Source organism: Artibeus jamaicensis, unplaced genomic scaffold (genome assembly GCF_021234435.1).
Source record: "Artibeus jamaicensis isolate MK-2021 breed Jamaican fruit bat unplaced genomic scaffold, CSHL_Jam_final contig_28, whole genome shotgun sequence".
NCBI classification, from domain to species: domain Eukaryota; kingdom Metazoa; phylum Chordata; class Mammalia; order Chiroptera; family Phyllostomidae; genus Artibeus; species Artibeus jamaicensis.
In genome coordinates, this window is record NW_026521620.1 from 134,205 (window position 1) to 159,794 (window position 25,590).

General features: G+C 43.7%; 1 protein-coding gene across 1 annotated transcript in view; it reads left to right on the plus strand.

The window, feature by feature from the left end:
• The window catches only part of LOC119055439 (carcinoembryonic antigen-related cell adhesion molecule 5-like), a 133,405-nt gene that overhangs the window by 77,100 nt on the left and 30,715 nt on the right, over positions 1–25,590 (plus strand). The window contains exons 5-9 of the mRNA XM_053662782.1: positions 8,880–9,124; positions 11,535–11,718; positions 16,581–16,671; positions 18,174–18,527; positions 19,609–19,854. Of these exons, the coding sequence (XP_053518757.1) occupies positions 8,880–9,124; positions 11,535–11,718; positions 16,581–16,671; positions 18,174–18,527; positions 19,609–19,854 (1,120 nt within the window). The remainder of the gene's footprint in view (positions 1–8,879; positions 9,125–11,534; positions 11,719–16,580; positions 16,672–18,173; positions 18,528–19,608; positions 19,855–25,590) is intronic.

Consider the following 25,590-nt stretch of genomic DNA (forward strand, 5'->3'; position numbering starts at 1 on the left):
AGAATCCCAGTCCTCATAGACCTTCCATGCTGTCTGGGGAATCACTCCATAAACCTAACAGCAAGAACAGTAATAAAATGTTACAGTATGTTACAATAAAACAAAGCATGTTGGGGTGGTTTGGGGTTATTTCAATGTAAAAATATTGGAGCAGTGAGAAAGAGGCAAAGTGTTTGGATCAGACAGAGAAGAACATGAGAGGAGAGAGGTCTGAAAGAGAGAGACCCTGGGTCAGGACTTGGCTTTACTCTGAGTGACCCGGGGGAGCCACGAGGGGTGGGATTGGGAGCAGAAGTGAAATGTACAGGATCTGTGACTACTGAGGGGAACCAAAGTTCTCTCACACCGACCTTTTTTGGAGGGCTATTAATTTTAAGATGCCCATAAAAAATTCAGAACAAGTTTACACCCTCCCCATATTTTTGACAAAAGATCCAGGCAGAAAATTTGCTTCAGGGAGGAATCATATGTTTACCTCAGCCTAATTTAATTAATTATTGTAAGTAGGAGAACTTCAGGCAGACACTAGTTGACTAGAAACCTGGGTAGCACTCTTTCTACTGTCCTAGAAAAAAAAAAATTCCTGCCCTACAGGCTCTATTTTTTTTCACTACCTGTAAATCACCCCATTCCAACTTCAGAAATCTACAATTCTATTCTCCCCTCCTTTTTTTCTTTTGTCCAATATGTCATATATACTCAATGTCCCCTCATTGTCTTTGACATTTTTATGCTTATATGATTTCCCAATGCTCATATATTGTGGGTGCAGATTTGGCTTTCTCCTTCTAATCTGTTTCTGTTAATTTCAGGATTAGCCTGGCCAGAACATTTCATAGGTGAGAGAACCCATTTAATCTACTTTTAGCCCACATGTTGGTAAGGATCTGTGTGGCAAATCTATGTGGTTGAGGGCAAGGAGACCAGTGAAAAGACATGTGCTGTCATCCCAGTGACATGGGGGGTGGTTGTACCAGCCTGGGTGCAAAGGTCAGTTTCTGGATTTGCTCTGAGTGCAGACTTAAGAGGATTTGGTGAATACTTGGATGGGGGGGAATAAGGAAAAAAGAGAAGTTAGGAACATGCAAAAGGATTCAGGAAAATTCTGGAGAAGCACAGTGAAGTCAATAATTTGTCTGGGATTAAAAATCTTAAGGCACATTAAAGTGCCTTTTATTATTTTTTTAATTTTATTTATTTATCTTCAGAGGGGAAAGGAAGGAGAGAGGGAGAGAGATATCAGTGTATGGTTGCCTCTTGTGTGTCCCCTGCTGGGAACTGGCCTGCAACCTAGGTATGTGCCCTGACTGGGAATTGAACCATGGTTGCTTGATTCCCAGGCCCGCGCTCAATCCACTGAGCTACACCAGCCAGGGCCTTAAAGTGCCTTTTAGATACAAGTTGCCAGGTACAACTAGCTGGACATCAGCATGTATGTGCAATTTGTCTCATCCACTACCATGTCCCCAGGGTCCAGGACAGAGCCTGGTAAGTACATAGCACAAGTCCATCACACACATACAGAATCAAGAAATGGACAAGAAATGAACAATCAGGATGTCTCCTGCACACTCACACAAAACATATTTATTGGCTAAGAAAATGCAGAGATCCCACAAAGTCACCCTGACTGAAGTGTCTCTAATAAACCCATTTGTTGTTGCAAGTCAGGTCAGGACTTCCCTGCATGCATTCTAGGAGCTACATTCATTTGAACATAAAAGTGCTTATGTGATATTGTGACCTAGCAAGCACCCCTTTGCAAGAATCCCTCCCTAAATCTTCAACAAGAGAGGTATGACTTAAGAATCTCAGACAGGAACTAGGTAGGCAAGTACTGATTAAAATAAGGACGTGTAAAAACACAACAACAAAAAAAACCACTAAGCAGTATGTAACGATGGTGTGAACACTAGTCTGAGACACGAGTCAGGGTCACAGGGCCCTTCGTTGTTGCTGAGCAGCTGTGGGTTAGATCACGGCACACGGAGAGTTCCTTTCCAGGAACTAAGACAGACACCAGAGGGAAGCTGTGGACAACGAAGCACAACACATTCTTACTAGAAGATTCAAATGCACCTTTTGTTACTTTTGTACCAAGAAATGGGAAGTTGATACATTTACATTGATAAATGACATTTCAGTATTTTATGTTGTTTGGCAACATCTTAGGGACTCAGTGACTTTCATTAAATGACTAGCTGTGCTGGAACTGAGCTGCCAGTGAGACTTCTTAACCCAGCTCAGAGCCATGGCTCTGCTGTGAAGGGCAGCAGAGTTTTCACCCCAGATATGTTTTTATGATCTCCTCGTTGAAAACAAAAGACTTAGAAAACTACTCCTTTGGTCTTCTCCCTTAAAAGTCTAGATTGCATTTACAAGGATCAGCTCACGGAGGGGCGCTGAAATGAAGATGTCTGACAAACATTGATTTACCAAACATTTGCTCTGGCGTCTCCACATGAATAACTTTCTTATCTTTTTTTTAAAAAAATATTTTATTTATTTCTAGAGAGAGAAGTAAGAAGAAAGGGAGAGAGAGAAACATCAATGTGTGGTTGCCTCTTGCACGCCCCCTACTGGGGACCTGGCCCACAACCCAGGCATGTGCCCTGACTGGGAATTGAACCAGTGACCCTTTGGTTCACAGGTTGATACTCAATCTACTGAGCCACACCAGCCAGGGCTAACTTTCTTATCTCTTGAAGCCTCAAACCACACCCCATTTTTGTCCTTACCTTCATGATGACATACAATAATCCTGAACTACCCAACGCCTTTTTGGGTTTCTATGATAATAAGAAGCTAGGGCAAGCAGAGTGGGGAAACAGATAACACGAGGCCAAATTTACAGCCAGCTGGTGACTCTCAAGAACTCACCTCTGCTGACAAAGTCCACTTGAGGACAAATGGTTCCTACCTCTCCTCCATGTCCAAAGAATACGTAGCTTAAATATTCTTTGGGAAATAGAGAACAGAGGCCCAATTAATGTCATTTGTAGCAGCTAAACCCAGAACAGATGAAGTCAGTAACAAATAAAAGCCCCAAGAAAAGTCAGAGACACTCAACATAAAAGTCAAACACTGTAGTGGGCCAAAAAATATTTCTAAAGATCCTGCCCCCTATGTGCTTATTGTTGACACATTGGCATATTAAAAATGTACCTGGAAAGCTGATATATGTTCTGCTGAAAACCTCCCCTGAGACATTACATAAGATTGCTGCCTGCAAGAAAGAGATAAAAACCTCGAGACAACATATCCAGTTTGCAATTCCTCCATCTAAGGAGCAGCCTGCTCCATTTCCTTTTTCTTTTTCTTCCCACAATTCTTTCTTCACATTCTCATGTCTCCTAAAATCTCACACATTGGGCAGCTGGCAGCTTGTCCCAGGCTGATCCCTTGAACTGCCCCTAAAACCTTTTTTTCTCTGACTTTCCAGTGAGCTACGTCAGCCAAGTCTAGGCTCTCCTATTGCATCTTTTATGCTAAGCCCTTCCTTGCTATGATAGTAAGAAGTTATCTTACTATCATAGAGACCCCAAAATGTGATAGGTAGTTTAAGATTATTGTATGTTCATCATGAAGGTAAGGACAAAAATGGGGTGTGGTTTGAGGCTTCTAGAGATAAGATTTAATAAGTATATCCTCAATGTAACCTGTGTTAAAGTTGCCGGTGATGCAGGTTGTGGAAAAACACACAAAGAGAAGAAAGTGCAGAGAGTACAGTTTTTATCCACTCTCCATGAGAGGAGCTGGGGCTTGGTGTGGAGAGACACACCAGAAGCAAAATGCAGGGGCTTTGAGCTTTTGTTGGGTAGTTAGGGTGGTTGTAGTGCAGGCTGTTTCAGCTGGTCTTACACAGGCTACAGCTTGTTCTGATGTTATCTTTGGCTGCAGGGTCCAGGCATTGCAGTCTGGCACATCTGGTTTTGTAAGTTCTCAGGACCTCTGTGCCTTCAGAATGCTTCCAGTAACTTTCTAGTCCTGAGAACTGAGCCCCATAAAACAAGAGTCAGTCAAGCCAGCACTGGCAAAGAGAGCCTGAAAAGGGGATTATTGTTCTACTCCTTCTGGCTCTTGAGATGGATTTATTCTTAATGACCTTGTATCAGGCTGGTTCTTGGGAGTAGAGGCAAAGGTCTCTTCTTCTGCAATTGCTTCCTGAAGGTTATCAGTGTAGAACTACCCCTGCCTGTGGATCTAGGTATACATTGTCAAGAGGGAGAAGATGAAACCAGATATCCCAAAAGGCAAAACCTGTGGCCAGAGGCCATTTTGTGGAGGGAATCTCCCAGAGCCTGGGTGCCTCACTGAATGAAGGATATGAGATATTTGAGGAGATGTGGTCCAAAAATGAAAATAAAAATGGCTGCTATAGGTTCTAGGAAAGGAGTTAGACAGGAAAAGCCAGGGCTAGATATTGACCTTAAAATCCCCAACACAGGCAAACTAGCTGAAACTGCATCAGTACTTCTCAATAATTCCAACACTAGTGATGAAAGAAGAGAAATGAAAAATTAGCTTAAAAAGAACTAGAAAAATTAGGACTTAATTCAATTTTGTGGGTGATAACTGGACATTGTGATTTCCACTGAAACCTGATTTCTCTCCCTAAAATCACCATTATTTTACAAAGAGACTGCACTAAGTTCAGTTCAAATTGGTGTGATAATTTTTATGAGCATAAAAAGAATAGTAGTTCATCATGTAATGCTCTTTCAAATCTTCTTTTCTGGGATTTTACAAGGAACCTGCAGACTGAATTTTAGTCAGCCCTTCATGGCACAGAAGACAAGCCACACAGTTGCCATCTGGCTTTGCCTGTAATGCCTACAGGTTTGGGTGGATTCCTCAAGTTCTTGAGGTCTCCAACATGTCTGGAGGTTCCTTCCTTGCTATCTACAGGAAAAGAACTTCTGTTTTTACCTGAAAAGACTGCAATAAACCATGTGACCAAGCAAGGTACCAGGCCATTTCTCCAAGGGGCTCTTATTGGCTTCAAATTCAATTTTAATTTCTTAAGGCTTGTTCATGACATCCAGAGTCCAGGCATGACTCTTTCCATCATCACATTCCAGACAAAGACCTGGTTAATGAAACCACATTTGGAAACTGGTGCTGTATAAACAGAATAGATTCTTATTGATTTATGCAAATAAACATATTGACATGAAAATCATACTCATTCATTAGAAATTTCTGAATGCTGGAGGAATTAGGTAGGGAGAAAAATATAAAGGCTTCAATATTGCTTAGGAGGGTGTGCTTTACAAATTGCTCTAGAGGGGAAAAAAACAAGTTTCCTTATATCTGGAAGACAAAAAGATTTAAAATTAGCAATACTTTGAATCAATTTTCATTTTCCTTGATTATTTGGATTTTTATGAATCCATTTATTTCTTAAGGTTCCAGTAAATGAAGCTATCTTTGAAATCTTCATTTACTTCAAAGATATGACTTGCTTAAATACATGTAATTTATTTTTTTAAGATTTTATTTATTTTCATGGAGAGAGGAAGGGAGGGAGAAAGAAAAAGAGAAACATCAATGTGTGGTTGCCTCTCAACTGCCCACACAAGCCAGACAAGTGCCCTGACTGGGAATCAAACCAGCAACTTTTTGGTTAACAGGTAGGCACTCAGTCAGTCCACTGAGCCACACCAACCAGACCTAGATACATATAAAGTCAGAGTTCTTTACATGAACCTTTCCAAAGATACATTTGCAAATGGGCTAGAGTAAAACAATGACTATAAATGACAAAATTTACAATGACATGATTATAGATTTGCTCAAAATGCAATTGACAAAGAACTTTGCACTTTGTAAGATGTAACCTTCCAAGATAGTAATATCTTGGTAAGTAATAATTACTATGAAGTTACATAAAAGAATAATAGGAAGCCCATATGTTTACATTAATACACACTGTCAATGCAAATAAAGACCTAACAGTATGAAAGTCCTGAAGTGCGGCACAGCACTTATTGTAAGTGTGCACTGAGCATTGTGGGGCCACCCTCCCAGAGTCACACTGTCCAAAAGTGGACTCAGAAATGCCTTGTATTGTCTGGTGGGGCTTGGCATCTGTGTTCCATTTTCTTCTATGTTCCCTCTCATATCAAAGGGACTAAAACATTACAAACTACCTTTCCCCAATTCCTCATTATTAAAAATCCAGATGTAAATTAAATTCAGCCTCTGAGGTGCACTTGTGTTTAATTCAGAAGGTGGAAGGAAGATGGGACCATTATTTCTGCTGCTGTGGTGACTGATGAATGGGCTGTGGCAGACACAGGTTCATGTGAAGAAACAGGTGTTTGTTTACCTCTAGGTGGGGCTATAGCCATGCAACGTTGAAACCAGACTCCCAGTGGCAGCTCCCTAACTTTCATTTCTGTAGATATTCACTAATTTCACAAGCACCTAATTCTTTGTGTTAAAGATGTTTCTGCAAAATGTTCATGGCAGGTTTACTTGTAACAGCCCCAAATTGGAAAAAACACAAATGTCCACAAAGGGGTGAATGAATACACAAATTTAATGCATCCCTAGATCAAGACAGAAAGAAAAGATCGAAAAAAAAAAGAACTATGTCAGAATTGTGTTATGTCAAGGAGCCAAACTCCACCTAAAATTGCATACTGTATGATTCAAATTTTGGAAATTCTAGAAAGTAAAAATGAATCTATAATGACAGAATGCATGTGAGTGTTTTCTTCACACATGGTTGGGGTAAAGAGGGGCAGAATGAAGAGATTATAAGAGGTCATGAAGAGACTTTAAGGGTAAGGGACATTTTCATCATCCTCATTGTGACAACTTCTCTGGAATATGCATCTGGAAAAACTTTAAAAATTGTATACTATCTATATTTTAGGCTTATGGCATCCAACAATAAGTAAATAAATAGGTTCAAAGTATATATACATATCTAAAATATTGCAAAAGTATAAGTTGAAAAGAAAATACAAAACTCAAAATAATGCCTAATATGATTTTTCTTCCCCATTTTTTCTGCTTTCCACCAGGGGGCGGCAGAAGTACAGTGGTACTTAGAGTCTTTCTGGGGCACCACCCACTCCAACTCAGCAGCACCCACAGCTCCTCAGGGTCCACCTTCACCAGATGGATCATTACACAGTCTTCCTAAATCTTCAAGCTCCTCACGGTGGACTCCATCTGCTGCTCAATACAGCACATCGTCAGCCTACCAACGGGCAGTGCTCTGTAGGAAGCTTTTTTTTTTTTTTTTAACACCGTCTGTTTTTCAAGGGGAAAATGGCCACTAACTCTTCATGTCTTGGCCAAGAGGTCATTTTGTTGGGAGGGCTCTTAGCGATGCTGAGAGCAGCAGAGACTCGAGTGCATACTGTGTACAGAAGGGTTTTTTTATGTCCCCTCACTTGTTTACAATTAATTCCTTAAGTCATAATTTATCAGAGAGCCCCTGTCACAAGGTAAACTCAATGAGTACAGGGTCCACATATGTCTTATTCTCTTTGGAGTTTCCAGGAACCTGACACATCACAGATGCTCAGTAGACACTCATTAAATTGATACAGAAGACCACACAATGGAAGGGTGTCACCCTTTGTGACATTTGAAGTCAAATTAGGGTTCTTATACAAACAAAGGCACTGGTGTTGACATGAGAGTACAGCAGCATACGCTTGGGGACATCCCGTGGTCAGGTCTTTACTTCCTATACAATCAGGAGGTAAGAAAAACCTCCCAACTGTGAAAGATTGGACTACCCTGTATTTCCAGAAAATCACAGTCCTCCACGGGCCCACCTTGTGGGTTCTGTCACATCGTCTCAGGCCTGTGCTATTTCTGTTCTTACAAATGCCTGACCCGACAGAAACTCAGGATCCTCAACCCCTGGAAGAGTTACTGCCAGGGGAGGAAGGAGCATAACCTGACCTTATAGGAATCAGGGGATGACTTTCTACTCTTAGAGTCCCCAGACTTTGGGACATGTGCCTGAACTTTCTGAAGACGTGTCACCAGTTCATGAGGTCCTCAGGAACAAAGGAAACTTCTTGTACAGGATAGGACAAGAAAACCCAGAATCTGCAGTCACTTCCACCTCAGAGGGGCTCAGGGTCCCATGGGAACCTCCCTACTCCTAACAGAACAACACAGAGCACTCTTGGCTGAGTTGTTACATGGAGCTGCTCCAGCTCCTGGGCCCTGGGAAGAGGCCCAGAGCAGATGACAGACAGGGGCACAGATAACTTATATACAATGCCCCAATGCTGTGGTGGAAGACACACAGCATATTTTGGGGATCAAGCCTCCTTGAAAACACTCTCTCCCAAATACCTCAGGAGAATGACCCTCAGATCCTCCATCTGAACCTTTGAAAGCATAAAGCTCTGTCTGAAACAACACATGCCCCTGATGGGACAGTTCTCCTGGCACTGGACTCATAGTACTCTGGACAATGCCTGACCTGTCTCTGGGCTCACCCTGCACTGGTCAGCATCCCTGTGCAGGACCTGACATTGGCTGCAGTTCGACTCCTGCCCTTTAGGGGGCAACATTGAGCCACACAGAAAACGCACAGGAAATTCACACCTGAATCTGGCTATGGCTAAGATGAATCAAGAGCCTGTTTTACCTCTCTCTCTTCAATAGACATTTTTTGGTCCTTCCTCATGCCTGCTGTGTCCCGCCTGCTACTTTTGGAGACTGTTAACAGAAAGGGGTTGTGCAGTAACCCTGACACACTCAGGGGGTCACGTGGCATGACTGGCTCAGTGACCAAAACTAACAGGACAAAAGCCACTCTCTCAGGCCCTCTCTCCCAGAGCTGGCTGGACCCCATAGAGGATGCTGACCCTAATTGTTTTATGATCCTTCATCCTCAGGACTGGAAAGTTACTGGAAGTGCCCTGAAGATGCAGAGGCTCCAGGAACTTATGAAACAGGACAAACTAGACCACGATGACCACCGGGCCCTGCACCCAAAGATGACATTGAAACAAGCTACAGCCCAAGACATCCAGCTCTGCAACCACTCCCATCACCCGATAGAAACTCTCAGTCCTGACCCCTCAGTGCTGGTGCTGGTTCAAGTGCACCTCTCTGCACCCAGCCCTTTTCCACTGGGAGAGTAAAATAAAACTTTTACTCTCTGCACTTTCTTCTCTTTGTGATTTTTTCTCAGCCCACATCACTGACTGTTACAGAACGGACCCATGGCTGGTGTGGGGGGGGTGTGAGGACAAGATACTGTTACCAAATAACATTCTCTCCTGGGGCCCCCTGTTACAAGGTTTGCCTTGCCTGCCACCCTGAGAAATTATAGCCCTCAGTGCCAGAGTTTGAGGAAAAGGAAAGGAACTATTTATCAAAAAGTTATACAGACTTAGAGTAATGACTTAACATCTTCGTTAAAATGCCAAAGTTCCTTGAAACTCCCCGAAACAGACACTATCCTTTCTTTCCCTCCTTTGCCTGGTTTTGGATACCATATCTCAGGAAAAGAATAGAAGTCTGTGTCTCTGGCAGCCATTAGTCCTTCCCAGTAATCCGTGCTCCGCTGGGTGGCCTCCTGATGGTTCCTGGCACCATCAGCTGTGCTGCCAGGATCTCCAGTCCTTAATCCAAAACAACATGGCACCTCCTCATGGCCCACCAGCAATATACCCCTTTCCTTCCCACAACCTCTCTCCTGCACTCTTCCAAACTGCTAAGAGAGAACTCTGCATGATTGCTACATCTTGCTTTCCTGCTTCCAATAATACCGTGGTTAAGGGAGCCCCCAAAACTGCATGGTTTCCCCCCAAAACCATGTGGTCCACAGGCTTGGTTGCCTCGCCTGGGTTTAAATCCTGGTGTGAATCTTCCTCTGCATTCCGGTTTCCGACTCTTCTCACAATCAGCCACACCTGCCAGCACTGGTATTTTTCAGCTTTTCTGGGCTGCCATAGTAAGTGTGGGCAGATGTAGTCCCGTGATGTGTAGCAACCACATCCAAGCTTTCACGCAGGCGGTGTAACCAGGGGCAGCTGCCTCCCAGTTATGAAGTCACTCCCATCTCCCTGGCTCAAAGCAGCAGTTATAGATATATAAAATAACCATTTTTGCATATCAGGTATGAAGCTGGCCCACTGTTGAAAATTAAGTCTCAGTGGTCCTGCTCCATGTGTCCCAACCCCAGTTCAGACTTGTGGGGGTGAGGACATCCTATATTTTTAATATTTCCTGGACACCCCGAGTTGTAGACCCCATTACAAACCCCTCTTCGGGGGTGCTGCCTGCACCCTGCTACATGACCACTCTAACATTTACGACCTTCACAAATCTTTCTGCAACTTCGGCAAACTTACTTATCCCTTTAGAAATAATTATCTTTAGAACAACTCACTTTCAATCTGTTCTTCCAAACTTCATCTCCATCCCCTATGCTTTCTATTATTAAAACCATATGATTTCTTTCCAATTTCATTTGAACTTTTAACTTTAGAAACCTCAATTTCCAGTAATAGAATGTGATCAGCCAGCATTCCTTAGACTGACTTTCGAGAACATATTTTACGACCTTTAGAAACACAGTCTCCTCTGCTGGCAAACACACTCTCACTGTCGAGAAACACAGCTCCCACAAAGCCCAGGCATTTGTCGACAGCTGCTAATCAGTCCTATAGCCAAAATCAAGTAAACTTAAACTAAATCGATTTGCTCAGATATAGCAAAGGTTTTTCCCCTTTTAAATAATAATTTTCTCCTCAAAATCTGTCTGAACAAAAACTGCTGAATCCGACCTCAAATTTGTGACAAGCCAGACATTGAAAAGGAAGCCTGGATCTGAATGATGCTCTCCCATCCAGCAAACTCAGGGAGAGAGAGCTGGGTGTCAGGCTTCGCGGGTCCTGAAGGGAACAGCCAGCTGGAACAGGGAGCGGCTGGGAGAAAGCCAGTCTTAGGTGAGACAGGAAGGAGAAGCCTGAGGAGGAGAAGCAGGGAATACGTGTGGAGCGGGTGATAAAGAATTAGGCAGAGGAGCAGAAAATCATCTTGGGTTTTAAAATGCCATTCTTTCCCCTCTGCATTGAGAAGCAAACACCCTGCTGCTTTTGCAACCAGTAGTGAGGTTGATTAGTATTAATTGCCCAATTTTCCCCAGGATTTTGCACCTCCCAGGTCTCTGGGAGGAGAATTTAGAGCGTTTTACAGCCTTGGAGGGGGTGGTAAAATTTTCTCCCTTTTTTAACCTAGATGTTATTTAACATGGGCACAGTGGCACCAAGCCCAGCACGAAACAGGAGTTGTAGGCAGTACTTGGGAAGTTGTGTGCAGGTCAGGAAGAGCATCACTCCCTTGGCCGGGGGGTGGGGGCGATGAAAGGATCATGGTCTGAAAAACAAATACAGCAGTTATTCTGAAGCAGGAAAGATATGAGTGTGTGTGTGTGGGGGGTGGTAGCAATGTAAGTTGAATGGCCAGAGAAAGGAGGGAAAATGTATGAGTGAGGCAAATTTAAATCCCTGCTGAAAGTTAAAATCCTGTCTCCTCTCCAGAACTAAACCTGAGGAGGGGATGGAGATGGTGACAGTGAAGGTTGATTTGGAAGAGAGTATTATAGTTAAGAGATCTGTCCATGGGCCAACCCCCCTGGTCACCCAGTTTGTATTGGATCCAGGCCATAGTGCAATAGAAAGCGAAGCACTTGGGCTGGAGGTCGATAAATACCAGAACTTTCAGGTTCGTAAGAAGGCGTCCCAATGGAGAGTCCTTGGGTGGGGTCGATTAAGTGTTACCCATGAAGAGGATTATACAAAAGAAAGGGAAAGGCACCTCAGGGATGGGGATGTGCAGAGGGAAGGGAGGGTCTGAGATGGGCATCACTTTCTCAAACAACCTGGAGATCTGTTGCCTGAGCTGAGCACCTGTAATCCAAGGGCAGACCAACCGAGAAGGTCTGTCCCAAAGCTGGGCATACCTGAGCCACAGGATGAGACAAAAGCTAGAAAGGAAAATGGTCAGGAGGAATCCCACCCGAGGCTGAGTCCCTGCAAAGCCGACATGGGGGGTTGAAACCAGAAGATGACTACAGAACTATCACTTCCATTTCAGTGGATGTTAACACCCTGAGATTCAGAAAGACTTCCTGATTGATAACTGGCTGTGACCTTGAGTGGGGAGGAGGCTGTCTACAGAGCACAGAGAGGTGGGAAAGCATTAGAATGATCTCTGCAAAACTCATGGAGACAGGGTCAGGAGGTAAGCCTGGGTGGAGATTCCCCTGCCCACTGCTCCCCTAGCTACAAGTCTTAGGACACAGAGATGAAGGAGAAATAGAGAATTTCCCCATACAGTTCACCAAAATGTTAGAATAGGTAGTGACGCAGGCTGTGAAAGAATTCACGAAGAAAATGCAGAGAGTAAAGTTTTTATCCACTCTCCAACATAGGAGATGGGCTTGGTGTGCAGAAATACACCAGCAATGAATGTAAGGGCTTTGAGCTTTTGTTAGGCAATTGGGGTGATTGTAGTGCAGGGTGTTTCATGTGGTGTTGCTCAGGCTGCAGCTCGTTCTCATGTTATCTTTGACTGCAGGGTCCAGGCATTGCAGTCTGGCACATCTGGTTTTGTAAGTTCTCAGAACCTCTGTGCCTTCAGGATGCTTTCAGGAATTTTCTAGTCCTGAGAATAGAGGTGCATAAAACAAGAATCAGTCAAGCCAGCTCTGGCAAAGAGGGCCTGAAAAGAGTGATTTGTCCTATTACAATAGTATGCTGTTTATATTGTCTTCTGTTAATTTGATTATGGGTCTGGATACAGGAGTTTTAAAAAATGAGAGAAAATTATTATTTTCTTTTAGAGGTAGGTGTCATGACTTCTAGTTAAAAAGTGACTGAGAAGATGATACACAGAGACTGATAAGAGGGTGTGAAATGCAGTCTGTGAGAGCCCCCATGCACCAGCTGAGGAGCCAGAGAGAAAGGGTGCCCGAAGAGCTCTCCACCCCTAAGAGCCAGGGGCCTTAACCACGGGCAGGGATCCTGGTGGTACAGTAACAGAGATGGGAGAGGGGACAGTGTGCTTTCTGGCACTGGGAATCAGTGAGGATCTTTGCACCTGCGGGACTCTGAGAGCACACGTTCAGCACGGAGTTCTTTCATCATTCCAGTGCCAGCAGGGAAAGTGCCTGATGTGAGCCCAGACTGCGGGAAAGGCCAGACCTGGGTCCCACCGAAGCACCTGCAGGCTACAGCCAGCACTGTCTCTGAGGGGCCTTCTGTCTTCTTGGGAGGCTGTGGGTAGAGACTCAGACAGTGATTTAAATTAGTGGCTTCAGAAAGAGGACCGGGCCCTCCCCTGTTCAGCTCAGCTGGTTGGGTACCATCCCACAAGGGAAGTGCTGCTGGTTCTGGTCAGGGCGATGCTTCCATTGTGGGTTTGGTCCCAGGTCTGGGCAAGTACAAGAGGTAACTGAAAGATGTTTCTCTCTCACATTGATGTTTCTCTCCTTCTCTTTCTCCCTCCCTCCCCTTCTCTCTAAAATGAACAAAAGAGAGAGCCAGTGTCCCCTTTCTGGAGAGCCCTGGCAGAGCCCCACCACCAAGCTTCCTGCTGCTCCTGCTGCTCCTGCTGCTGGTGTTGGAAGCACAGAGGAGCCAGGCAGAGCTGGGCATTTGGAGCCTCCCCTGCAGTTTCTGCAGTCACACCATGACCAGCTGGGTCTTTGATCCTCCCTTGCTGAGATCAGCTGCATCGATATTGGGTTGCTGAGAAAGACATAGGCTTTAGGCCCTGCCCTGTGTGGTCTGGAAGACATCCGGTGTTTCACTGAGCTGAGAATTTTGGATCTTGTCTCCAGGGTAAAATACGGTCTAGGAGTTAAATGAGTGAGGGCAGAACTGCCCTGACACTGAGCAGGGAGGCAAAACCACTATTAGCCCATATCAGCCTATCAGCCCTCAAGTACAAACTCTGGATGCACCAGAAAGTTTTATTCACTGTCCTTCTTTGGTTTATAATTACATTTTTACTGCTGTGGTTTACCTAAAAGTCTGTCCCACTGTTACAAAATAAACTTCATAAGCACAAATATATGTATATTGTGTGTGTGTGGAGATCCCTGGGCCCAGCCCAATGTCTGACACATCACAGATGCTTGGGTAACACTCATTAAATGGATAAGAGAAAGCACACAATGGGGGCCTGTCACCCTGTGTGACACTGAGGTGAGTACATGTTCATCACAGACATTAAGAAAATGGGGTCCATATGGGAGGAGGTCACCAAGGACTCAAGATGTTTTAGGTTTGGGCCTTTACCCCTTGTATCATCAGGAGAAAGAACAGGGACCTCCTAAGTCTGATAGGTTAGATCCCCCTTTATTCTTAGAAAACCACAGCCCTCCCTGTCCCCAACTTGTAAGTGACCTTGAGAAGTTACATCCAGCTACAAAAAGTGACTGGAACAGCAGCCTGTTCCTTCCTTTTTTCATAGAGACCTGACCTGGCAGATTCTCTGGAGCCCTCTTCACCCCAGGTAGTGTTATTACCAAAGATGGACTGAGCACACCCTGACTTCAAAAACTTAGGGAATGACTCCCCATCCCCAAGGTCTTTGGTTTATTGTCAGACATCTGCCTGTGGTCCCTGGAGACATCTCTCCACCCAAGCTTGTCCTGTGGGTCCCGGGGGTACTTCCCATGCAGCATGGACAGAAGAACCCAGGATCCATGGGCTGAGGGTCCCATGGGCCCTGAACTCCTGTAACAGAAGAACACACAGGGTCCCCTGGTTGAGTCTCCACTCAACTGCTCCAGCTCCTGGGCCCTTCGGGAAGGCCCAGAGCAGATGACAGACAGGGGCACAGATGACTTGAATGCAATACTCCAATGTTGTGATGAGGGACACACAGTGTATTGTGGGGATTAACACTTCAGACTAGAATCCTCTCCCAGAAGTCTCAGGAGAGGTCTCACAAGACCCATTTGTTTGGACCTTGGGGACTGAGATCTTTTGAAAGAGCCCATTTTCCTAAGGAGAAGGTTCCCCTGACAATGGACTCAGAACACTCTGCACAGTGTCTGTCTGTCTACTCACTGGGCTCACCCTGCCCTGGGATGGAGTCAGGGGGCCAGGGACCCACAGAGACAGAGCCCTGATTGACTGTTCTCTCATCCTGGAAGTCAGAGTCCACCTCTTTCCTGGGCTCAGGGTCAACTCCCACCCTCTGGATCCTGATCAGCATCCTTGGTGCAGCCCTGACACTGGCTGCAAGTCTTCACCTTCCCTCCAAAGAGTGACACTGAACCTCACAGACAACACACAGCAAATTTACACATAAATGTGGTTTTGGCTAAGGAGGTGGAGATGACATCTTCTTTTTATCACTTGATATAAAAGGCCCTTTTAGGCCCCTCCCTCAAGCCCATTCTCTCCCACTGCTCCTTCCAGTGACTGTGAACACAAAAGGGGCCGTGCAATAAATATGACAAGCTCAGTGAACAAAAGTAACCACACAGGATGCTCTGACCAGAAGTTCCTAACTGGGCAGGTGATGGCAGATAGCTACATCCCTGGCATAGAGCTTTCTCAGCAAAGGCCAGACCACCCTAAGTGAGCCCTGTCTCCTGTTCTTATGCATCTTGGATGACATATCTCTGACACAAAGAGTAGTTTTCTTTGTTAAACCATTGAAAGGCAGAGCTCTGGCACCAGAACAGGGAACACAGAGCTTCTCATGTGATCTGGCTTCCTACCTACCCTGTCCATGTGCTGTGAAAATTAATTACCTTGTTCCCACCATTGTAAAAACAAAAAAGTATGTATTTCTCCATTTTGCTTTTTATCCAGTTCTAGAGATTCCCCTGCTATGCTTTCTCTTACCTCCTAATTAATTTCAGGCAGCTCTTTTCATCTTTTACTTTGATTTTAATGTATATAATAAGCTGCAAAACTGACATTATTAGAGGGATTTGAGATCTTGCTTCCAGGCATATGATGTAAGATTGGCTCACAAACACTCGATAAATATGTGTGTTTCTGACTTTGACAGGATCCAGCAGCCCTGCTCCCTCAGGGATCTCTCTGCTGCTCCCTACAGTGTGGACACGCATGGGCAAGGCAAGGTGACCACAAGAAAGCCTCGCAGGCAGCAACCAGAGGTTGTCCCAACACTCAGGGAGCACAAGGACAGGCTCCATCAGCAGATGTGGAAAAGAATAGTCTCCCTGAAACTGTCCCTCCGTGACCACGAAGCCCCCAGACACCTGGCCTTTCACCAAAGTCCCATTTTCAAAGATAAACAGGACACGTCCCTAGTCACTGCAGGTCCAGTTGAGACTTCTGGTTTTGTCTTTGTCCCTGGAAGCAAAAGCAGTCTGGTGACAAGTTGAGATAAAAGAAGGGTTCCCTCTGCAATTATCATGAAGCTTGACCCCTTCTCAGCCAGAGTCATCTCTGTGACCTTTCTGTTGGGAGGAAACAGAACCTTCTCAGAGCATCTGAGAACATGGGGAGACCCAGTGCCCAGTTGGGTTTCTGTGTCACAAACAGACATAGTCCCCATTTTGGGGTCACTTGGGGCTCTCTGTGTGTTGCTGACAGACTCAAGACCAAGACACAGCAGAGGCCAGTGCTGGGGTGATGAGGCCATCATCTCAGGACACATGTGACCCCATCAGCCTTGCTATTGCCAGTAATATTTATGCGCCAGTAAAAGCAATCTCTCTTCTGATGCACAGCAGGGTTGACATCCCTGTGACAGGTTTCTCTGAAGCAGCCCAAGAACTCCTGCTCTGAAGGAAAAAGTCAAATGTCAAAGGGAGAGGGCTGAGGGAGAGGCTACTGTGCACCTGACAGGGAGTTGTGAGGAATACCTGAAACTCAGTCACTCCAGGCCTATGCTTTTCCAACACAGCATGTGAGTGTGTACCTCTGTGTGTATCTGTGTGTGAGTTTGAGTGTATCCTGTGTGTGGTGTTCAGAGGCTTTAACAGTTCCCCAAAACCAAAATGTAGGGGGCCAGTAAGATGCTAGGAAAGGACAGAGTGGCAAAAATGAGGTCAGGGAGTGGGAGGGTCCTGGGCAAAGACCCCACCCCCAGTCATATGACAAGAACCATAATCTTCCTCAGAATAAACTCAGTGCGCAGGTATAAAACACAGCAGATTGCACCAGTCAGGACAGAGGTGCCTGTGAGCTTTACTGGACCTCAAGGTTTTCTCAAGGAGGGAGCCACAGAGAAGACAACGTATACCATGGGATCCCCTTCAGTCTCTACCCACAGAGGACTTGTCCACTGGCAAGGGCTCCTGCTGGTTGGTAAGTAGGAGACAATTCCTTGGGGTAAACTGAGGATCTGACAGAGAGGCTGCCTGGTATCTGCTGAAGAGACCAGTGCTCTGAGAAAAGAGGGAAGGCTTCTGTTTGGACCTGAGGGTAAAGTAAAAAGGAGCAGAGTAGGATGAGGAAGGGGGCTCAGCAAGAGGAAAATCTCATAATCTGGAAATGGTGAGAGGCAGGAAAACCTCAATTGCTGTTCATTTCTTAAGTTATTCATCATATTGAATTATAAAAATTGATAATAATAATAATGATTTATGGCAGGAAATACAAAAAAATTAACCAGGTGCTCTGGACATTGCCTTTACTACCAACTACAGTAATAAGCAAGTACACCCCAGAAGGAGCAGGACCCTGGGATCAGTCATTCACTCACCCACAGGCATTTGCAGCTTGTTGCAGTCACTAAAGGTACAAAAAAAATCAGACAAGCCTCTGCTCACATGGAGCTCATGACCTGTGGGGAGAGTGAGGGACAAGGAATGACCTAGATGTTATGTCAGGCACCCACAAGCACCATGAGTGAAGCAGAGCAGAGGCAGGTCAGAAAGTGAAGACAGAATCTTAGAGAAGGTTGTCAGCACAGGTGTTTCTTCAAGATGCCCCTGACTGTCAGCAGGGGTCTGGAAGCAGTGGGGGGGTGAGCCATGCCAACACCTGGAGGAAATTATCTGAAACAGAAAAAAGTAGAAGTTTCAGAAGATCTGAAGTAATGGTGGCCTGCCATTGACGTTTACCATTGGGTACCCACACATCAAGGCTGAGATAAAAGAGACCTGTTGGGGATCCAGGACTTTATCTTTCCCTCCCAATACATAGATCTAAAAATTGCTCAATGTCTTTCTTTTTTCCTAGTCTCACTCTTAAACTTCTGGAGCCTGCCAACCACTGCCCAGCTTGCTATTGTGTCGACCAATGTTGCTGAGGGGAAAGATGTGCGTCTGCGTCTCCGCAATGTACCTTCTGATTATATAGGCATTGTGTGGTACAGGGGAGACAGGGTGAAAAGCCAGCAGGCTATCGCATCTCTTTTCATAAACCTAAGAATGTACATAATTGAGGCTGCAAACAGCGGTCGAGAAAATATCGTCTATGATGGGTCCTTGCTGATAAAGAAGGTCACCATGAAGGACGCAGGAGTCTATACTGTAGTAGTCAACCTTCCAGGTTCAAAAAAAGAAATAGGATTTGGACGACTTAATGTATACCGTGAGTGATTGCTCTCTGACTTCTGGGTGTTGGGTGGGGTGAATTCTATTTCACACACAGGACTGACACTCTGGTTTCTGCCTCCACATCCCTCTGCATCACATCCCAGGTTGGGATTTGGCCTTTAGTGCAGGACACACCCAGTGGAGACAAACTCCCCAAGATCTCTGTTCCCTTCCCAGATTCCAGCCCTGTGGTTAGTCACTGCAGACAGAAGGACCAGTCTAATGAAAGTAACTCAGCAGAGAGAGACCAGTCTCAGTTCAGCCCCAGAAGCACCTTCCCATGACAATGGCCATGAGGAATGGCTTCAGGGCTTGATCAACTTCTGGCTGAGGAGTCCTTGAAATTCTCACAGAGCTGAGATCAGAAGCCCTTTTCTAGAAACCTGTCCCTGGAATCTTGACTCCTTATACCCTGGGGAGCCTGTGTCTGGTGGTGCTTTAACTCCTAAGAAGGGCTCAATGGGTAACAGTTTAATGGGTGCCTGAGTCACAGGGCTCCTGAGCCAATCACCAACTATTCCTCAGCCCCAAGAATCACATCTTGGCAGAAGTGGAGTGTGGGCTTTCACTTGAGACTGTGTGTGGAGAGAGCAGTTCAACAATTATTTGGATATTGGCTGATGGTCCTGGGGGACTTAGAAGAGGTCAGTAAGCATCCCCAGAAAGCAAATGAGGATACAAGGTGCTTCTTGAAGCTCTTCATTCACTAGGTATTAACCCGGGGTGATATCTCTTGGATTGGAGTCGATCAATAACAGATGCCCCTGATTTGAGCAGCTCTTCTGTCCTATGATTTAGATCAGATACCGTGAATATTTCATGGCAAATACAATGAAACATGGCAGCCAAGAACTCATTCTCCTTCACTGAGAATAAACTGAGAAACATGGAGATACAGTCCCTAAAGCAGAGTCCCACAGACCTTACATGTTGTTACCTGAACAATTGACCTTCTGCAAATGTCAGGACCACATGTTGGTGACCTGTGGACTGTGAGTGGCTGAGATCTCTGAGGAAGCAGCATGACTCCATGTCCCAAGCCCACTCTCAATCAGTCATATTCTGTTTCTCCACAGAGCCCGTGAGAAAGCCCACCCTCCTTGTCAGCAACCCCATAGTCACAGAGAATAAGGATGCTGTGGTCCTGACCTGCGACACAAATGCGGCATCCACCCAGTGGTTGTTCAATGGCATGAATCTTCAGCTCTCAGAAAGAAGGAAGCTGTCCCAGGACCACAGAAACCTCACCATAGACCCTGTCCAGAGGGAAGACGCCGGGATTTACCAGTGTAAAGTCTCCAACCCCATCAGTTCTGCTGAAAGTTGGGTCCTTAGGCTGCATGTGCTATCTCAGTGACCCTCCTTCCCTCTCTATGTTATTAAACTCTAAATAAAGTTCTTTACATTATCATAATAGATTTGTTCTCAAGATGAATATTTCTTAAAAGATTTGCATTGAGTCAATAAACACTTAAAAATGTGACTTGACCTTGTTATTAATGTTGACTTAAAGTCATATTTCAGGCCAAATTCAACCTCTGTTTGGTTTCATTTGTACCATGTCCACAATGGAGGTGACACCAAGTCCTCCAAAGAAGAAGCATTTGTCCAGCAATGACAATGGGAGCAGGTGATGAACTCGTAGTATCTGAGCTTTGTCTCATCTGCAGGCAAACATGCAAGCATCATCTGGACACGGTTGTAGATGGTGGGGATGGACAACACCTGGGTATCAACACTGCTCTTTGTCTTTCACTTTGACATCTTTCAAAAGATTTCTAAACTCTCAACTATTCTTATTTATATAGTAATAAAAGTATTTGCATACATTGAGTACATCTGTTGTCTTTGTTCACAAGATATAATTAGAAACTTTTGTAATAAAACCAAGGCTTCAGCTCCAATACCCCACTTCAAACTGATACCTATGGAATTAGAAATGACCTCACCCTTTCTGAAGCTAAATTAGACCTGGTGGGCCTTTTGGTATCTCTTGGAGAAGAGGGCATCACCCAAACCTGGAGAGACTGCAGGTGAAGGGTGAGGTTGAAGCTTCCTAACTTCAAGTGGCCATTTAAACTTTCATTTTAGTTCTCATAGAAAACATGCATCAGAAAAAAACTATGTGGTCAATGTCAATTACCCTTCATTGGGTAACTAATCAATCAAATCAGGTGACTCCAGCCATGTTGCAGCATCAAGAAATATATATATATATATATATATATATATATATATATATATATAGAGAGAGAGAGAGAGAGAGAGAGAGAGAGAGAGAGAGAGAAGACATTTGATCAAAGGAAAGGCGGCTGTGGGGGAAAAACATAAGATTGTAATGGAAAGCTCCAGAGGCATGGCAGTTTGAGAGGTCAGATGCTGGCTCTCTTCAGGGACTCTCAGCTATTTTGTACCTACTTATAATTTGCTGGAAACTTCCACCTCTTCATAAATTGCAATAACTTATAGATATGAAAACTTTGTCTTGGATGAAAGAAATTTGGTTGTGTTTCCCTCTACTGTGCAGAAAGCCATTTTGCTACGAGCTAGAGAACTAAATATTCCCTCGGAGTGACTTGCCTTCAGACAAGTTCTTTCTGATTGCAGGCCTCTGGTCATCTCCATTTTCTCAGAGCAGTTTCTTCAGAAATGTATTTGCAATTTTTAATTGCAGATTCTTTCTTTGCCCTTTTGAAATACATGTGAGTCTCAATCTTCTTGCCAGTGTTATGAGTCAGAGAGCATCTGTCACAAGGGTCTGGTCCCATCCCTTAAAACTTAATCTTTCACATCACAGTTTGTCAGTCTCTGTGGGAAGATAGAAACCCAACTTACATGACAAACTTTAAACTTTAAACATAAAATACCTTTTTAAAAAGATTTTATGAAATGTTTTACTTTCCTTTTCTGTAAAGCCAATTAGCAAACGGAGATGCCTATAGGCATCTATCATGTAATGGATCTATAAACAGTCCTTTCTCCTGTTTCTAAGGTCTCCCAGCCTTTAGTTTCAGGGGTGTTGAGTTCTGAGTTGCTGCACTATCTCATGGTCTCTGATAGTGTTTCTTGCCTCTTTAAGTTTGTGTGATGCATGTTTTGCTCTGACATCACCTACCTGTAATTAGCTAATGCTGTCATCTTGTCTAAGGTGTCAATCAGTACCATATTTTCAAATCTTAAATTTTTAATAAAAATCTGTCTAAAATTTCCCAAATAAAATTTCCAGTATTTCTGCTTCCCTTCTGAATCACCATTCATGACAAAGAATGACCTGACTGCCCAGGTTTTTCTGGGGACCAGGTTGCTTCAAAGTGGCCTTTGTCTTAGAATCTGATAGAAAGGGCAGGTATGAAACTGTGAACCTCTGCAGCAACCTAACCATCCACCGTGTTCTTATTACACATACTTTTTCACTCACCTTCAAGTAACAAGTTCATACAGATTTTAAAAAATACTCTGTCATGAAACTCAGAGTCTCTAGGAAACATCAGCCCCCTCAGGCCTGTAGTGGGAGACCCTGTCTCATGCCTTTAGTGACCTGGAACTCAGGTCAGATATAAATGTCCTCATTCTTTGATTTCTCTTGTTGTATTTAAAAACTCATGTGCCCCATTCCTAGAGTCTGCAATCAGAACCTGGGAAATGGGAAATAAGTCTTTTTTATGGTTCTGTTTTGTGTTCAATGCTCCTTGTATCCCTGTAGTACTTGGCTGAAATCCTTGAAGAATTGGTCAGAGGTGGATTGTGGGTAAGCAAAGGAGTGCATAGAGAGGGGTCAAAAATAAATGCGGTCTTCTCACAGTCACGGTGAGAAATGACAAAACTTTGGTTTGGTGATGTTAGACATTGTATGGATTAAAGGCCATTCAATACAGGAGGATTTTGTTGGGGAAGCTCAGGATGCAGCTGAGCCATACAAGTAAGGGGCTGAACTAACTCTTGAGGGAGGAGCCACTGGAGCTGGTACAGGTAAGAGAGGGTAGCCATTCTCCCAGCCTTGGAGGGGCATGCAGGGAGAGACCCAGGGTGGGCAAAAAAGCTGAGGTCTTGAAAACACAGATCAGTGTTCTAAGATTGGGACAAGAGGGTAAACCATATATACTAAGCAGCCAAAGTTATTAAACAAGAAGCAGATAAGAGACAAAGGAAAGAACAAAAGAAACATTCCATAAGGACCTAGGAGTTTGAAGAGTGATGAGACTTTGTAAGATTGGGAACACCAAGAATACAGAAGAGGAGTAAAGGGAGCTTGGAAATTTGAGTCAGGAAGATCATTTGAGTGCACAGTAGTCAGACCAACAAGGGAACTAGGATGAGGCCTGGAGAAGGTGAGATATGCAGGACAGGCTTGGAAGTGAAGACAAAACTAGGGGCTAGATGTTACCAGTCCAGTTCCAGTAAATATACATGCCACTGGCTCTGACTGCATATTCTGGGGCACAGCAGTGTTCACCTGGCCTGGGAGAGCTGTGAAAAGCCAAATTTCAGTCCCATATTTCCAGACATGCCTTGGCTTCATCAGCAAGTTAGCTTTGTCTTGTGGTATTTTTGTGTTGATGGGTAAGGCCAACTAGAAGCCAGGGAACCAGCAAGGGAGTGACTGATTTTGTGTGTGTGTGTGTGTGTGTGTGTGTGTGTGTGTGTGTGTGTGTGTGTGTGTGAGAAAGAGGGAATTCAGGGCTGGGATAAACTGAAAGTTAGTGGACCATATCTGTTTTCTATTAACTATCAGGAGTAAAGTTTCTGTGATTTCACAGATGCAGCTATGTGACAGGTCACGGTGCTGACGGGGTAGGTGTGAATAGTCTGGACACCTGTCCTTGTCTAATCCCAGATGTATCACTTCCATCCGTGGTGGATGCTGCTCGGCCCACCTGTCCATGTGTCAGGGGGTGTGACAGAACCCAGGTTATGGTGAGGAGGCCTGACTTTCTGCTCACACAAAAACCCATGTAAAGACTCTCCAAACATCCTAAGGCCTAGCAGCCTACCAGGAGCTGTTGTTCTAGTGCTGCAGAGGACATGGCTGTGCTCTAATATTTGGGAGTTTGCATGTAATTTTTTCTAGTTTTTAAAGACTTGTAAACAGAGGGGAAGGGAGGGAGGAAGAGAAAGGGAGAAAAACATCAATGTGTGGTTGCCTCTCATGCTCTCCTTTCTGGGGACCTGGCCTGCAACCCAGGCATGTGCCCCAGACTGGGAATCAAACTCACAATCCTTTGGTTCACAGGCCTGAGTTTAATCCCCTTGACCCACACCAACCATGACAGAATGGGTCTCCTTCTTGATATCTATTTCTACATAACGAAAGACCCCAAACTTAAAATTGCTAAATGTCTTAAATAATAAAGAACCTGGAAAAATAAAACTTCATTTATGATAATAAATTATTTTTTTCACAAGGTAATAAGACACAAAAACCTGGTGAAGTTCTCTGGAGAAGGGACACTGGGATGCTTTTGAGGGTCTGCCCTCCTGGGTTTTTATGTTTTTCTTGACTCAATCTCTGGAATGACCCTGAGAAATCTGCACTGTTTTCATGCTGTGTTTCAGAATAATTTAAAAAAACAGGGTCATGCTGGAATTGTCACTTAAAAAGGCACGAAACACAATTGAACTATTCTGTTGTCCTCCACATTCTACAATGGATTAGACACATGGAAGAGTATTTCTTCTTCTTACTAAGCATTGTCTCTCTGAGATATTGCTGGCATGTGTGGACTTATTCTTCTTGCTGCCATCACTACAAGATTTTCATAGTTTCTCAAGAAGAATCAGATTTATTAAAGACAGGATCATTCACATGTGTACATATATGATCTAAATATTTTGCACAAAAGTCATTACATGTTTAAAAGCATATTATACCTTTCGAAGGGCACTTTCTTTACAATAAATAAGAAGACATAGTCATTTAATTTACCTGTAAGGATAATCTCATTTCTCTTAAAAAATTGAGTACTGTATTTTCAAATAAAATTTTCTTGTATATTGAAAAAATTAACTCCTTATCTGATGTATCACTGGTGAATATGTTCTCCCAAACAGTTCTCCCTTATCATTTTGTTGATGGTTTCTTTTGCTGTGAGGAAGCTTTATAATCTGATGTAGTTTCATTTGTTTATTTTTTATTTCTTCTCCTTACCCTAGAAGACATTCTGGAAAAAGTATTGCTGCAGGAGATGTCTGAGATTTTGCTACCTATGTTTTCTTCTAGGAGTTTTATGTTTTTGCAACTTTCACTTGTCTTCTTTCATTTTAAGTTTATTCTTCTAGATCTAATGAATTTTCAAGGTTTTCTACGTACAATAGCATGTAATCTGTGAATAGTGATAGTTTTATTTCCTGTTTCTAATTTGGATGCCTTGTATTATTTCCTCTGGTTGTTCTGGTAAGTATCCAGTGCTATGTTGAATGAGAGTGGTGAAAGAAGGCATTCCTGTCTTGTACCTGAGTTTAACGGAAACACAATCAGTTTTTGCCTATTGTGTCAGATGTTGGTTGTGGGTTTGTCATATATGGTCTTCACTTTCTCTACTTTCACTTTGCAGAAAGTTTTTGTGACAAATGGATACTGAATTTTATCAAATACTTTTCTAGCATTTATTAATTTTTGGAAGTATTTTGATATACTGCTTTAATTTTTCTAGTTCTAATCTGTCTATTCAGATTATCCATTTTTCCTGATATTTTTGGAAGATATTTCATTTCTAGAAAACTTCCCATTTCTTAGAGGTAGTCCAATTTGCTGGCATATTGTTTGAAATAGTTTTGTACAATCCTGTGCATTTCTGTGGCGTCAGTTGTTACTTCTCCTTTTTTATTTCTGACTTTATCTATTTGGGTCTTCTCTCTTTTACTCTTGCTGAATCTGGTTAAAGGCTTATTAATCTTGTTTATCTTCTTAAAGAACCAACTCTTAGTTTCATTGATCTTTTATATTATTTTTTAGACTTTATTTTGTTAATTTCTGCTTTGATCATTTTTATTTCTTCCCTTCTACTTACTTTGGGCTTTGTCTGTTAATTTTGTCCCAGTTCATTTAAGTATAAAATTAG